Here is a 15,675-nt window from a genome sequence, read left to right as displayed (position 1 = left end):
GAAAAAGAAATGTTTAAATTGTTCATCTGTGTGGGAGGAGCATGCAGATTATCAAAAGTCTGCAAATTGTAGTGAATGGAAACTCCTCATGATGCTTCCCCTGAGCAAACCCCTGAGGCGTGGGGACAACATGATTAACACTTGTGGGGTAGCTCTACGGTAAATGCACATAAGCCATTTTAACTACACAGATGTCCTGCAGTGGACATGAGAATGCCCTAGTAATAACCTATCTAATGATGGGAAAACCTAAAAGAAAAATAATTGTTTTTACAATGTTAACTGTATCTGAAATCTACTCCTTTCACATTACATGTGACCTGAGAGATCTTCTTTCTGTAAAGTGGAGGCTAATAGAAAAATATGAGCTCCTGTGAATGGAAGTGCTTGCTTTCACATCTATGGTAAATGGGCAACGAAGCCAGAAAAATGTTAACTCATTTTACTGAGCAGCATAATCAACCAGCTGTTTGATCTCTTTGACTCTCCATTTCCAAATTTATAAAACTTTAAGATTGGAACTAGATGCTCTCCAGGGTTCCTTTCAGCTCTAAATACTGTGATCACTATAGCTTCTGCACAGAATAAAGAAGGGGCTGATTTTTACAGGAAAACTGTACTGGGGAGTTATGTTTAGATAAAGTAAGTGCAGGGCCAAGTCCAAAATGTGGCAGGAAAATTGACCCAGAGATCAATCAGGAAGGCTTGGAGGTGAAGTGCAGTTAGCATGGACAAACAGAAGTCCTAGGAGAGTGGAAACCAGACAGGAGGTGTTCTACCTCTCCCGCAACCACCCAACACACAGCCAGGACTTCAGGGGCTGGAGTGGGCAGTTTTCCCATGGGACACAGGAAGGTATTTGGTACCCTAGACAGGATGGCCTTCATTCTGTGGAACCATAAGAAACTCAAAGAAGGAGCTCTGACTTGAACTGAGGAAAAAGTTATAGAATTTCAATAACTGAGAAATTATTTGAGGATTGGGGCGAAGGAAGGGATGGCTAAAGAAGAAATAACTGGAAGAGGGGACTGATCACGGCAGGAAGCTAGCTGCATTAGGATGATCTGAGTATCTTCAGCTTGCTGTAAAAATGACAGATTTATCCTTGGATATGTCCACAGTTAAGTTTTGATGTTTTAAATCTGGCTGAAGAGAAAGATTATGGGGAATGGCTATCATTTATCCATTCTCTGAAAATGTGGCCCAAAATGGATACAGGGTAAATATATTTGGGGAAAACTGTCTGCCACTCATGGTTTGGTTCAAAAGTGTCTCCGAAAAGAATACCACATACTGTGCAGGTCAGAAGATAAAAAAAAGATTGGCTTATAAGTGTCTCTAGCATTGAGAAACCACGTTAAGAAATGGCTAGTGAGGTGAGTAATTAATATTACATGCTACTTTAGATTTAGCTTTCTAAGATTGCAAATGGTCCACTCTGAGACTCAGAAAAAAAATATCACCAAAAATCATGAAGTAGGATCATTTGCTTCACCAAATGATAGGTTAATTCCATCAAAGAAGCAGCCTTTAAAACACCCAGATTGGCCTTTAAAACAAAGGCCTCTACTGTTGCACTGTTCTTTTTAGTCTTTGGTGGAGAGTTAAAAGACCAATTTGAGAAACGCACAGAGGGTGGGCCTCAGAGTGAAGCACAGTCCAGCTTGAGCCAGTGCTGCCCCCAAAATAAGCTTGGCTTTGAGAAGTATTCCCAAGATGAGCCAGATGCTTTGGAAAAACAGAGGGAGAGAGAACAGAAGCAGAAGGACTTCAGGAAGTGTCCCAGAAAAATTGAACATGACTAGCAGACGCTATCTGATACTGACACCTCAGGATTTGACAGGGTAATCTAGACTTTCTCTCTCTCTCTTTGTCTCTCTGTCTCTGTCTCTGTCTCTGGTGACGGGAATGGGATGGATGGGATGGTGATATGCAGCTGACTGGGCAGCAGTGCTGAAGGGCATATTAAAAAATTATTTCCACTTCTGGTCAAGATGGAGGCATAAGTAAACATGGCTCACCTCCTTGCACAACCACATCAAAATTACAACTAAATTATAGAATAGCCATCACTCAGAACCATCAGAAATCAAGTTGAATGGAAGTCTGACAACGATGGAATTAAAGAAACCATGTCCATCAGACTGGTAGAAGGGATGGAAATGTGGAACAGGCTGGTTCTACATCCATGTGTGGTGGATAAAAATTTGGGAAGGACACCTTAGGAGTGAGGAGTCCCAGCCCCATACTAGGCTCCCCAGCCCAGGGTTCCAGTGCCACAAAGGTAACTCCCCACAACTTCTGGCTGCAAAAACCTGTGGTGATTTAGTGGGTAGAAGAAACTTCTATAGTTCCAAGCAGCTCCTCCTAAAGAATCCACACACAGACTTAATCAGATTCACTCCCTCTGATCTCCAGCAATGGAGTAGCAGCTTGAAAGGCACCATTGGCATACAGGGAGGAACTGAAGTGTCTGGCATCAAGGCAAGAGCCAGGGGACAGCTATCTCCTAGACAGAAAGGCAGGAAAAGGGCATTGTCCTTTTTATGAACTCTCCCCCAAAAGAGCCACAGAGCTAGTCGGTAGATTCCATACCTGAGATTCAATCAACCTGGCTAAAAATGTTTACCTTGCCCTGGAAATCCCCTGAATTCTGTTCCACCTAGCTTATGGACTCACCCAAACTGTTAACCATGACTTTTCTGTGTGAATGTCTGGTCTTCGATCATGCTTTACAACTTCCTAAATCCTCTCAAACAAGCGACAGCCAACCTCAGTGAGCCTCCAGCCCCCGCTATCTGTGGCTAAGTGGTCCTAAGCCTGGCACTACCAGCAGCCAGCCTACATCCACAGCTTGGCTTTGCCTGAGAATCTCCAAGCCCAGCACAAGTAGCAGCCACCTCAGATTGCTTTATAGCCCATACAGAGTGGCCCTGGGCAAAACACAGGTGGGGGCTGACCTTGGTCTGCACCACACAGGAAACCCCAGGGCCTGCATACCAGTGGACAGCTACAGACCATGTTGGTCCACCACCACCCTGCCCCTACACAGCTGGCCCTACATGGAGGGCAGATGTTAGTGGTCAGTGGTCACAGCAAATCCTTGCAGCTGACTGGCCTGGATACATCCCTCCCACTGACCTGCCAACAGCAACCAAGGCTCAACTACAAGAGGAGGGTGTACTCAGCCCACACAAAGGGTGAACCTCGAGTACTCGAGCGTGGGTGATAGGGGAAGCTGTGCACTGGACCCTACAGGACACCTACTATATTAGGCCACACTACCAAGACAGGAGTCATAGCAGCTCTACCTAATACGTCAAAATAAACACAGGGAGCCTGCCAAAATGAGGAGATAAAGAAACCTGGCCTAAATGAAGAAACAGATCAAAACTCCAGAAAAAGAACTATGCAAAAGGGAGATAAACAATCAATCTGATGAAGAGTTCAAAACACTGGTTATAAGGATGCTCAAGGAACTTAGTGAGGACCTCAACGTCATAAAAAAAGATCCAGGCAGAAGGATACAATAGCTGAAATAAAGACCAATTTATAGGGAAACAACAATAGAGTGGATGAAGCCAAGAATCAAATCAATGATATGGAGCCTAAGGAAGTAAAAAACAAGCAATCAAAACAACAAAAAGAAAAAAGAACCCCAAAACATGAGGATAGTGTAAACAGCCTCTAGGACAACTTCAAGCGTTCCAACAAATTCCCATCATAGGGGTACCAGATGAAGACAAAGAGCCAGGAATTGCAAATCTATTTGAAAAAATAATGAAAGAAAAGTTCCCTAATTTGGTGAAGGAAATAGACATGGAATTTCAGAAAGCACGGAGTCCCAAACAAGATGGATGCAAAGAGGCCCACTCCAAGACATATCATAATTAAAATGCCAAAGGTTAGCCCTGGCTAGTGTGACTCAGTGGATTGAGTGCCACCCTGCAAACCAAAGGGTCGCCAGTTCAGTTCCTAGTCAAGGCACATGTCTTGGTTGCAGGCCAGGTCCCCAGTAGGGAGCAGGTGAGAGGAAACCACACATTGATGTTTCTCTCCTTCTTTCTCCTTCCCTTCCCCTTTCTCTAAAAATAAATAAGTAAAAACCTTAAAAAATGCCAAAGGTTAAAGATAAAGAGAGAATCTTAAAAGCATCAAGAGAAAAGTAGATAATTACGTACAAAAGAGTTCCTCTAAGACTGTCAACTGACTTCTTGAAAGAAACCTTGCAGGCAAGAAGGTGCTGGAAAGAAGTATTCCAAGTCATGAAAGGCAAGGACCTACAGCCAAGATTACTCTACCCAGCAAAGCTATCATTTAGAATGGAAGGGCAGATAAAGTGCTTCCCAGACAAGGTAAAACTAAAGGGGTTCATCATCACCAAGCCATTATTATATGAAGTGTTAAAGGGAACTATATAAGAAAAAGAAGATCAAAACTATGAACATTAAAAGGGCAACAAATGCACAACTATCAACAACTGACTGTAAAAAAGAAACTAAGCAAATAGGCAGAGCAGAAACAGGATCATAGACATGGAGAACATTGGAAGTGTGGCCAGTTGGAATGGGGGAAAAAGTGAAGGGATTAAGAAGTACAAATTGGTAGTTACAGAATAGGCAGGTGGATAGGCAGGTTAAGAGCAAGTATAGGAAGTGGAGTAGCCAAAGAACTTATATGCATGAACTAAGGTGGATGGGCAGGGAGACAACCTGAGGGAGTGGGTGGTGTGAGGTAGAGGGGGGCAAAGGGGGAAATACTGGGACAACTATGATAGCATGATCAATTAAAAAAAAGTTTTTAAATTATTTCCATGTGACTTAATTCAACATTCAGTAAATATTTATTTTCATCTCACTGGCTGCTTGCTAGTTGGACTGCTAAAAATAAAAGACTCCAAAGAGTTTATAGCCCAGTCATGGATATATATTTACATTCATAATTATAATACAAAGATTATAAAATGACATAAAAGAGTTACTACAAGGGTTTACATGGGTGTGCAACTGAGAAAAAACATCAGGGAGAGCTTCCTAAATGACAAGCTACTGGTTGCAGACCTATTAAGGTTGTTATTTAAATGGGAGAGTAGAGGAGATTGGCCTCAGTAAAGAAAATAATATGCAGAAAAGCACCAAAGGCATGGTGGTTTTTCTGAAGTGTCCCTTTTGGGGAAAACAGCAGTAGGAATTGATGGTGGGGCGATATTTGTGATGTTGAGGTGAAATTCAGTACGGATATACTGATACTCAACATGCCATGTTGAGATGTTTATACTGAATAATTCAAGAAGCTGTTGAAACTCACTGAAGCTTTTAGGATTGAGAAGTTATTCTTAGAGCTATGCCTTAAGAAGAAAAATATGTCAAGAGTGTTAGAATGGTCTGAAAAGGGAGACCTGGGCCAGAGAGAACACTTGGAAGTGTCGAACCACCTACTTGAGAAGCACCGTGGGCCGGGGTTAGAGTGGTAGTGATGGGAATAGGGAGGGTGATACTCACTAAAAACCTATCATAGACAGAATGTGCAGAATGTGCTGATTAGATATGGGAGCCTGCAAGAGGAGGGCTGGCTGACTTGGAGAATGCTGGTGCTAGTCACAGGGATTCTGGAGAAGAGTGTTGGGGGGAGTAGGGAGGAGGAGCCGGGACCTTGTTCCAAAAGGAGCATGTTCCAAAGGGAACTGCAGGGAGAGAGATCCAAATACAGGGAGAAATGAGGGGAGGGCCTGGGAGCAGGAGAACAAAATTATCCATTTAAATACAAGTTTCTCAAAGAGGGATTATAAAAGCTATGCCCTTTAGCACATTTGGCAACATAATAACCTTCTAAAAATGCTGGAAATCTAGCCAGAAGTTCCATGAGAGAAACAAAATTCTGACAAATTTTTCAAAGGCTTCAGTCTTCTATAATGAACTCTTCATAACACCTGGGCCCCATCTGCCTGGCTAGTAAAAATGACTTTTAGAAAACAGTGATTCTATATATTGCCTTGTGGATTGGGGACAGAATACAGGAATAGAAGTAAAACTATCTGAATTTGTGCACTGACATTGCTAATTACTAACTGTTCTAGAAATTCAACACATATTCAGAGATTAGGTTGCAAAGTCAATGTGTAAAGGAAAACAACATACAGTCAAAATTCCTCTGGAGGAATCCCTTGGGAATGTGTCACGTTAAAATGACACAGTCTCCAATTTCCAACATGGCCAATTTCCTCTTTAATCTTGGTCCAGAGTAGCTTCTTATAATGAGTACCAGATGAAGCAGTTGGCTTAAGCTGAGGAGCTATGAGATGTATACTGAATCTTCACATTAGTCAGCCATGGGAGCCAAGACTCAGCATGCGAATGAGCAGAATCTGCTTCATGCTCACGTTGGACCCCAGACTCATTGGGTAGGGTGGCTGAAACCATTTAAACTTACATACAGTGTGTGCGCACATGCACACATGTGCGTGTGTGTGAGAATATAGTTGAATTCATTGAAGGTAAATGAATACAAGCTGAGACTCCATTGTACTGAGCACTGCTCATGTGCCAGGAATTGCGCAGGTGCTGTCCTTGAAGCCCAGTCTGGAAGGCCAAGGGAACACAAACAGCACTGTGAGACTAAGAATAGTACAGTGTGATACAGGAGGAGCAAGTCCCCAGGAGCAAGAAGTAGGAAAGGCTTTTTAGAGAAGGTGAGTCTAAGCTGAATTGCAAAAGAAAAGCACATTGGTCAGATGAGGGAGGAGGATGGCAGAGCATTCCAGAGCATCCTGGCAGAAGGACTAGCATGGGTCAAGGCAGAAGGTCGAAGGGGCACATTTGGGACCCACAAGCCATCTAGTAGAGCTGGAGAGCAGTATGGGGTGGGGCACATAGTGAGAGAAGGCACTGGAAGGGCAAGGGCCAGATTGCAATGAGCACCCTATGCCCAGTGAAGGGTCTACAATGTCATACTGGAGGACACAAGGATCCACAGAAAGCTTCTAAGAAGGAGAGAGATGTGATCACATGGTCAAGATGCATTTATATGAAGGTCATCCTGCAGAGAACGGGTTTAAGCAGGCTGAGGACGGAGTCAGGGAAAGTACTTAGAAAGAAATTAGACCATTGTACAAAAGAGAGGGAGAGAGATGGATGGCAGCACCAGCAATGGAGAGGAGGCCGATAGCAGATCCAGTTTATTGGCTGTTGGCTCTGTAGCAGGCACCACGCCAAACACTTGTACACATTGTCTGGCTGCTTCGGCCAATAACCCTATGAAGGGGGTACTGCCGGGCCATGTCATCTCTGTGGTCTTGCCCACCTCACGCCTGGTGCAGCCCTCACCTTCGCTCACTCAGCCTTAGGCACAGCCACAGGGCTGCTTTTCCACTGCGGAACACAGGGAGCTCTTGCTCCCCTCAGGACCTTTGCAACCCCTCCACCCTCTGCCTGGAGCCTCTTTCCCAGGTGTATGGCTGGCTCATCCTCTATATGAACTATATAGAAATGCAGTTCATATGCTACTTCCACCAAGAAGCCTTTCCTGACCTGCCCCATTTAAAGTAGGTCCCTTCCTGTATTAGCCTCCATTTTCTTTATAGTACTTCCCATAATTTCTAATTATCTTATCTGTCTACTTTTTATTATCCACTTCCCACTTCTAAATATATACTCCATGAGAGTAGGGACCTTATTTGTCTTATGCACGGCCATATCCCAGTACCTAGTACAGCCTAATGCTCAATAACAACAGTTATAAAAACAAACATGTAAAACACATGCCAGGCACTGGTCCAACTCATTTAAGCCTCACATATTTAATATAAATACTCATTCCTTTATTTTATAGATGGGAAACTGAGGCCCCCAAATTTAGGTAACTTATCCAAGGTCACACAGCTTGTAAATGGCTAAGCAGGATTCAGATTCAGGCGGACTGGCTCCAGGGTATGTGCTTTAAACATCTCTGTTACACTGCTACTCTCAGACCGATTTCCAAATGCCAGGTCACATGGTGGTGACGGAGGAGCTAGGATTCCAACCGAGTTCTCTGTGACTCTGGCACCCAAGCTCCAGGGAAAGGTGAATCAACAGGGATCGGGATGATGAGAACTAGAGAGATGGAAGCCAGCTAGTAGGTCTGAGCTAACAGATGATGGTGCTGAATTCAGGGGCACACAAGGGTGAGTGTAAGAGCTGAGTTCTGAGCCTGCTGAATTTAGTTGTGCTTCCTGCTTTTGCAGCAGGGCACATACTCAACCCCCAGTCCCATCTTCACATTTGTAAGATATGGCTTTAATTACAAACCAGACAAAATTCTTGGGAAGATTAAACTGAGGTAATTCAGGCCCACTGGCAGATGTTCAGTAAACATTAGTTCCCTCATGTTTCCATACCTTCTGCTCATGAAAAAGTTAAAGTTCTGGGGAAGTGGGCTAAATACCAAGAAGACATGAGGAATGAGAGGGTATTCTTGGGTGGGTCCAATTATATAATCATGCCATAAGCTTAATAAGACTTGCAATTAGCTAAGTTTCATCTTCTGAACACTTGCTCTGTAATAATTAAATGAACAATTTGTAAAACCAGTTTTAATTTAATCTAAATGGATATCATTAGTGTTACTCCTCCTTCCCCTAGATGTTTCCTTTTATTCTCATTTCTTGCTAGGTATATGCAATATTTGTCTTTGACCAAGTCACGTATTTTAATCTTAAATTTTCTCATCTGCAAAATGGAAACAGTAGTCCTCTTACAAAGTTCTTATAAAAATTAAAGGAGCTAATATACAAGAAATACTTTTGCAAACTATTCAAATATAATAAAGGAACATTATCAAAAATGTGTTTATACCCTGGCTGGTGTAGCTCAGTGGATTGAGCGTGGGCCTGCAAATCAAAGCGTTGCCAGTTCGATTCCCAGTTGGGGCACATGCCTGGGTTGCCAGCCGGGTCCCCAGTAGGGGATGTGCAACAGACAACCACACATTGATGTTTCTCTCCCTCTCTTTCTCCCTCCCTTCCCCTCTCTCTAAAAATAAATAAATAAAATCTTTTTTTAAAAATGTGTCTATGAGGGAAAAGTAGTGTACTTAATGAGCTCATGCCACTTCTACAAATATAATTAGTATTCTCCAAGTTAAATAGCTCAACTGCTTACAGATTTGATTAAATCTGTGATTTTTCAACCAATATACCACAAGAATTTTTAAACATGCCGTACCTGACTATTTAGTCGGAGGCACTGACCTATTTTCTCTTAGAGTGTCAAATAAAAAAATGACAACAGCCAACACAACAATAGCCTCCAGAGTGAATGAATCAAAATTATACCTATTTTTTGTCTCATCAGCAAAATATATAATAACAGATTTTTTGGTGTGCCGCAGAATTTTAGTAATTACTCTATATGTTCCATGAGATGAAAAAGGTTGAAAATTGCTGCATTAAATCTTGCCCCTCTGATACGCGCAGATGGTCAAAACAACACTGCCTCTAGGACAAGGAACCATCCTGCAGAGGCCTGTGCTTCCTTCTATCTGCCCAGCATCATGCTAAGTAACTGTCTTCCACCAGAGCCCACCCCTAACCTCTAGCTCTGGTGTGAGAGAGCAACCCAGAAAGGCTGGCCAGCATTCCTCATGTCCCTGATTTATTTAGGGATAGAGATTTGGAACAAGCAGAACCAGTCTGAGGACTCCCCTGACTGTTGCTGGAACTATGAGGCAAATGACTCTCTTTTCCCCTAGAAGTGCCAGCTGTTCAGAACCAAACACCTGGAGCTACATCTGACCATCTGACACCATGAGGGGAGGACCTGCCTCAGTGAGACCTAAAGGGACAGAGGCAGAGAAGTAGGGTGACCAACCCATCCCAGTTTGTCTGGGATGTTCCTGGTTTTAGCACTAAAAGACCCATTCCCAGGACCCACCCTCGGACCTGGGAAAACAGAGAGGCGCCCTGGCAAGAAAGAGTCCCGAATACATTGTTTGAACTTCGGATCCAGTTTTATTTGGAGACCTTACCCTTGAACATCTTAATTCTGTGACTCAGTAAGTTCCGATGTCTGTTTAAGCAATGGTGAGTTGCATTTCTGTCACTTGTAGCTGAAAAAGTCATACCACATTCCCAAAGAATGTGCACATATAAATAAAACTCAAAGTTTAAAAAGCAAAGTGAATCGAAGTAGGAAATATGCTATTTTTAGAATTGAAAAATGAGGAAATGTGATCATGTGGCCACTTCTGAGGTTGAGATAATTTATTTGACAAAGGAGCTCTGAAAACAATATACACAAAGTAGAAAAAGGAAGAGAAGCAAATGAAAACATTCGTATGGAAGAAAAACATCATGGCATGAGAAAGGTCAGAGTAATGCATGAGCAAAAATTCACAAGAACAAACTTACGCAGTGAGAGAAAAAAGTGGCTGAAGCCAAATCCTGTAGCAGCTTTGCCTTTTCAGTAGAAATGGACCCTCTCTGAAGTACACAGGAGGACAATTTAGCCACAGGAACACAACAAAAAACTAGACTACTACCAGCTTCTGCAGAAACCGAGCAATTTGACAAGACTTGAGTCAAAAATCTAGCTGGGGATGGGTGGGGCGGGGGAGGGGGTGAAAATGGAGGCAACTGTACTTGAACAATAAAAAAAAATGATACACACAAAAAGTCTAAATGGCTCTGACACTCTGCCCTGGGGCAGGTAGGCAAAAAAACATGTTAGAGCACAGGTGGCAAACACAAGGCCTGCAGGCTGAATCCGGCCCTCCGCTTTGTTTTATCTGGCCCCACACCTGGTTTCTACAAGGCTGCAGCTCCGAGCTCCTTGCCCCTAGTTAAGGAGTAGTTAGTTACATGCATACAGTCCTAAAATTACATTCGGCCCTTTGAAGGCAACCGCAAGGCTGATGTGGCCCCCGGTGAAAATGACTTTGACACCCCTGTGTTAGATGAATAGCCAGAAAAGGTAGAGAAAGGGGCTTGTCTTAAGGTGACACAGTAGCAACGATTACAAAGATCTGAGAAGTTAGAAAATATAAGTGTGCACAGAATTTGGGCTAAGGTACTGCTAGCAGAGCTGGATGTTTTGTAGTGTGATTCAAAGAAATGCGTGTCCCTGGAAGGTTTCCTTTGAGAACATGGCCAGAGGGAGAGGTCTAGGCCATCTGTCTGACCACGAGACACAGAGGATGGCATGACAGTGAAATTTTAAACTATTTTCACTTTGTTTTCTGATATCTCACTGTGGAGTACTAATCATTTTCTTAGGAATAGTACTCTTGTGGGTCTTTGCAGGAACCTGATGTGCCTATACAGGGTCTTCTTTCTAACACAAACACTTTAATTTAGGGTATTTAGGAGAAAGAGAGAAGGAAACGTTGAGGAAGGAAGGAACAGCACTCTCTGACTTGCACATTTGCAGAAGGGATAGTTATGCTGTATTTACTGAAGAACTTTCCCTTTAAAACACGACATTGAAAATAGAAAGAAGAGCTGGTACACTTAAAGCTTGTCTAGTAATAAAGAAGCAAATCTTAAATCACAAGGAATGCTCAAGCATGAGCAGGAGCCCGAATTTTACATTGCCTTTGAAGATGAGATAGCAGCACAGGGGCTACAGTGTCTGAGAATTTTTTTTCTTTAATCACTTGTAATTTGGGAAGGCTCCACCTACAAGCAGGATATTCTTTTGCTGTGTCCCTGAACCAGGATGCCATCCAGACTCTAAGAAAGGAAGGAGGCAAAGACTCAGGAAATGTCACATTATCCTGAAAAGCTTGCCTTGCAGGATCAGACCTGACCGCCCACTGACTGGCCTGTGCTCACCTGCCTCCTGGAAGAGATGCTCTCTTGGCAGAGCTCTCACCCCCAATTTCCTGCAAGGGAAATGGAATGCATTTGCCAGAGCTAATGGGCAATTTGGAGTCCAGACTCCCAGCATTTTCACTTTCTTAAAAATTCCCGATAGTCATATGCTGGGTGTTTAGGCAGTTCTGGGCATTGTGTCTTTTGGAGGAAAAAAAAAAAAAAAAAGCAGGTGTAGGAACAAAAAAGGGTCTCCCTACCTGTGCCCTAATTTTGTAGCTGGGAGATTTGAAGTTCCAAGAGGTTATGCAATTTACATGGGCTCACATTGTCACTGTGACAGGGCGGAAGCCAGTGTGCCACACCGAAGACCCGTAGCAAACACGGTTTCCTCTCCTGCATTTTTCTAGGTATCATTCTTGGTTTCCCCCTTGTTGATTTGATTAGGGCTGGGAAAGGAAAAATCCGGAGGTAGGAGGGGAATTTCTTTTTTACTTGATTTTTCTACTCTGATTCGACATTGATAAAACTGACCATCCTTCTGTCAAAGTAACCACAGACAACACTAATCAAAGCCCATGTTTTCCTTTCCTTAAAAGGCAACAGTTCAGACTTTTGCCAAGTTATGAAATGCCTTCATCTCAGTATGATATCTAAGGAACCACATGGTTAGAACCAAGCCTCTGTAAATCTTAACGGGAAAGTGAAAATAGAAAGGGAATAAATATTTAACCATGAAAATCAGCTTCTAAGTACGTAACAGTCTCAAATTATATGTCAGTGAAGGAAATAACAGATAAACAGTGAAGGGATGGTGGCTACAGGGAGAGGGAGGTCAGGAAAGAGGGAATGCACAGGACTAGAGCCAGCCCTGCTCCCCAGGCTGGTCACCCTGGGATTCAGAGCCCAAACACAGTATTTTCCAGAGAATGCTGGTGTCATTATCGCCCAGCAGGCCCTGCCCTGCAGCCTGAGAGCACCTACCAGAGTTTCCAACTTGGCAGCCCCCCAAGAACAAGAACAATGATTGCTTTTCTCTTGCTATAATAATGCTGTCGAGTTCATCAGAGATCCATTTTGTATTTTTCATTGAGTCCAAAGCATGCTGTTTCCTTCAGAAGAAATCCTATTGTGTTTTTATACAGTTTTTAAAACAGTTGATCTGCTCCATTAGTAAAGGTAGAAATATTTTGGTGAAAAGAGCTTCTCCTAGAATCTCATTATTTATCTCAAGAAAAAAAATTATAAATATACATATATTATTTTTTAAGCCTACACTGATAATATGGTACAATGCATGGGTCCACATATTTCACAGTTTACTGAGTCTTAGGGGACAGCTGTGGTGTCATAGTACAGCCTCATACCTTGCCATTCATTCATTCTCTCATCTAATATATGTTTATTGAGCATTTACTATGTGTTCTAAGCATTGAGGATAGAGCAGTCAACAACATAGAAAATGGCCTGACTTCATGGAGTTAAAGCAGAAGAGGCCAAGAACAAACCCATGCAAATAAGTTAACATGATAATTCCAGATGGTGATAAACTCTTTAAAGGAAAAACAGGGTGAGGTGATCAGCTCAGATGACATCTGGCTGATAAGAAAGAGCTTGTGCCACTAGAGGGGTAGGCAGGAGAATGGCCCAGGCAACAGCCCTGGGGTAAGAACAAGTTTGACAAATTTGGGAGGAAGGAAAAACTCCAATGAGGACTGAGAACAATAATATCCATTGTGGTAAATATCCAGTAAGATGATAAATGCAAAAGAACATGATGAACTGCAAAGCAAACCACTGAGAAGTATTATTTGGCCCCACTAGAATATTGTATTATCACATTAAGACCATCCTGCTCTGACTGCTGTGGCTCAGTTGGGCATCATCCCCAAGTGGAAGGTCATTAGTTCGATTCTAGGTCAGGGCACATGCCTGGGTTGCAGGTTTGGCCCCAGGTCAGTGCATGTGTACAAGAGGCAACTGATTGATGTTTCTCTCTCACATCACTGTTTCTCTCCCTTTCTCCCTCCCTCCCCTTTTCTGTAAAAGTAAATAAATAAAGTACTTTAAAACAACCAAAAAATACCACCCTGCATTTAGAAAGGATTAGGATAAGGACTGTATGTTTTAGTTTTCATCTTCTACTCAAGTAAAAAGAAGCAGGCTCTTTGAAAACCCCTTTCAAGTGTGGCACACTGCTATCATGTGAAATAGGGACTCTCACATACCTGGAATCCTATTGAGCGTCACCCAGAAATGTTCATCAGGACTGAAAGTGTCTTTGGACCACTGGAGCAAATCAACAGCCCGTGGGTCATGGAGAACAAAGTTGGAAAATTCTCTTGATAGAGCAACATAGGCAGAGCCAAAGTAAATGGTGAGATTATGGGGAGGAGGTGGTTTCAGAGCTGTGGTTCTTATCACATAGGACAGCTCTTTGCCCAGGTGCTCTCGGTGGACATATTTAGTCCGGCCAATTGCGTGAGCTGGAGGCAGCACCCCAGGGGTAATGTTTTTCCCTTTAAATCCTTTCAGATACTGAACTATTTCCTTGTTGGTTTTCAGGGGGAAATCTTGCCCACAGGTGTTGATGGCGTACTTCCACGGGATCTCTGAGGCCACAAGATCTTTGATGCAGTTCAGGTCAGCCTGGAGCCTGGAAATCCCACCATAGACAACTGGCTCCATCTTGGAAGCCAGAAAAGCATTTGGGAAGCAGCTCAGTAATTGCTCCACTGCATCTTTAAATTCAACTGTCGCCTTTTCATCCACATGAACGCAGTAGACATTCTGAGGCATGTAAATAGCTCTGAAGAGCCTTGCAAAGGTATTGAAATTGTGATGGATGACCATTGTATATGCCAAAGGAAACTCGGCCTCTTCTTTGGATAAAGGGGCTGTGATATAGTGGCTCTGGGTCAGGTATTCTTTGCAAGAAGACTTCTCATATATCATTAGTTTGTTTCTCCACAGGAAAGGGGTTTTGCCTTTGAAAAAGGATGTGCAAACTTGAGTCAGCAGTAAAGTGTCCGAATTATTCAGCCTCTGGAAGCTCTGCTCTCCCCCAAAACTGAACACATAGAGCACGATAAAAATTATCACACAAGAGACAGAAACTATAAAGAGGTAACGCATCGAAGAAGACATGCCTCAAAGATGAGAGAGATTTCAAAGATGGTGAAAATTTGTAAGTCCTTTCCCAAACTTACTTTTTTCTCTGAGTTCTTGTTTTGGTACATACTCCAGCAATTTCTACCCTGAAGGAGACGCTGTGAATTTATTCAGTTTCATGCCGGGAGTCCAGCTGCTGGCTCTGTCCCCATGCTGATATTAGCAACTGATCCCTCCTCATTCTCTCTGCCTCTCTCAAACCGCCTTTGTCTAAATCCCAGTAGCAGGTTGTTAAGCCCAGCCTTGTTCCCTCCCTCTGCCTCCCGGCTTGCATCTGCGAGCTGTTTCACGAAACTCTGGTTGGTAACTGCTCTCTCTTGCAGATTCAGTTCCTTAGATCTCTTTTATTTCCCATTCCTCCCGCCCCACCCCCACGCCCACCCCCACCCCTTGTTATTGCCATTCAGGGAATTAGCACAGTGAAAGCCAAAATTGAAATGATGTGTTCTGGCAGGCTCGCATTTCCTGCTAGTCATCCGACAGGCTGGCACTCAACCCCTCTCGTTCAATGGCAATGATCCACTCCCAGTATGAGCCATGGGATAGGACATAGTCCCCACTCTTACAAATGCTGCTTTACTGAAAACAAAAATGACTGAGGTGACAAGTAAAATAAACCTCATCCACCCTGGCTCTTTCATAAAGCTTTCCTGCCCTCCCCTACTGTGTTCTAAAACAAGAGATTGCAGGAGGTCCAGTCCTAGGGGATCCGAAGTGGC

The 15,675-nt window shown here is 43.2% G+C and overlaps 1 protein-coding gene across 3 annotated transcripts in view; it reads right to left on the bottom strand.

The window, feature by feature from the left end:
* GCNT2 (glucosaminyl (N-acetyl) transferase 2 (I blood group)) overlaps positions 1-15,675 on the bottom strand; it is a 113,371-nt gene that overhangs the window by 58,499 nt on the left and 39,197 nt on the right. Inside the window, exon 1 of one of the 3 annotated variants that reach the window (XM_024552309.3) lies at positions 14,014-15,260. The exons of the other annotated variants lie outside the window; for them this stretch is intronic. Coding sequence (XP_024408077.2) covers positions 14,014-14,932 — 919 coding nt within the window. The 5' untranslated portion in view covers positions 14,933-15,260. Of the gene's footprint in view, positions 1-14,013; positions 15,261-15,675 lie in introns of those variants that run through there. 3 annotated transcript variants of the gene reach the window in all.

The sequence above is a fragment of the Desmodus rotundus genome, chromosome 3 (assembly GCF_022682495.2).
Source record: "Desmodus rotundus isolate HL8 chromosome 3, HLdesRot8A.1, whole genome shotgun sequence".
Classification (NCBI taxonomy): domain Eukaryota; kingdom Metazoa; phylum Chordata; class Mammalia; order Chiroptera; family Phyllostomidae; genus Desmodus; species Desmodus rotundus.
This window is presented reverse-complemented; position numbering and strand designations above follow the sequence as displayed.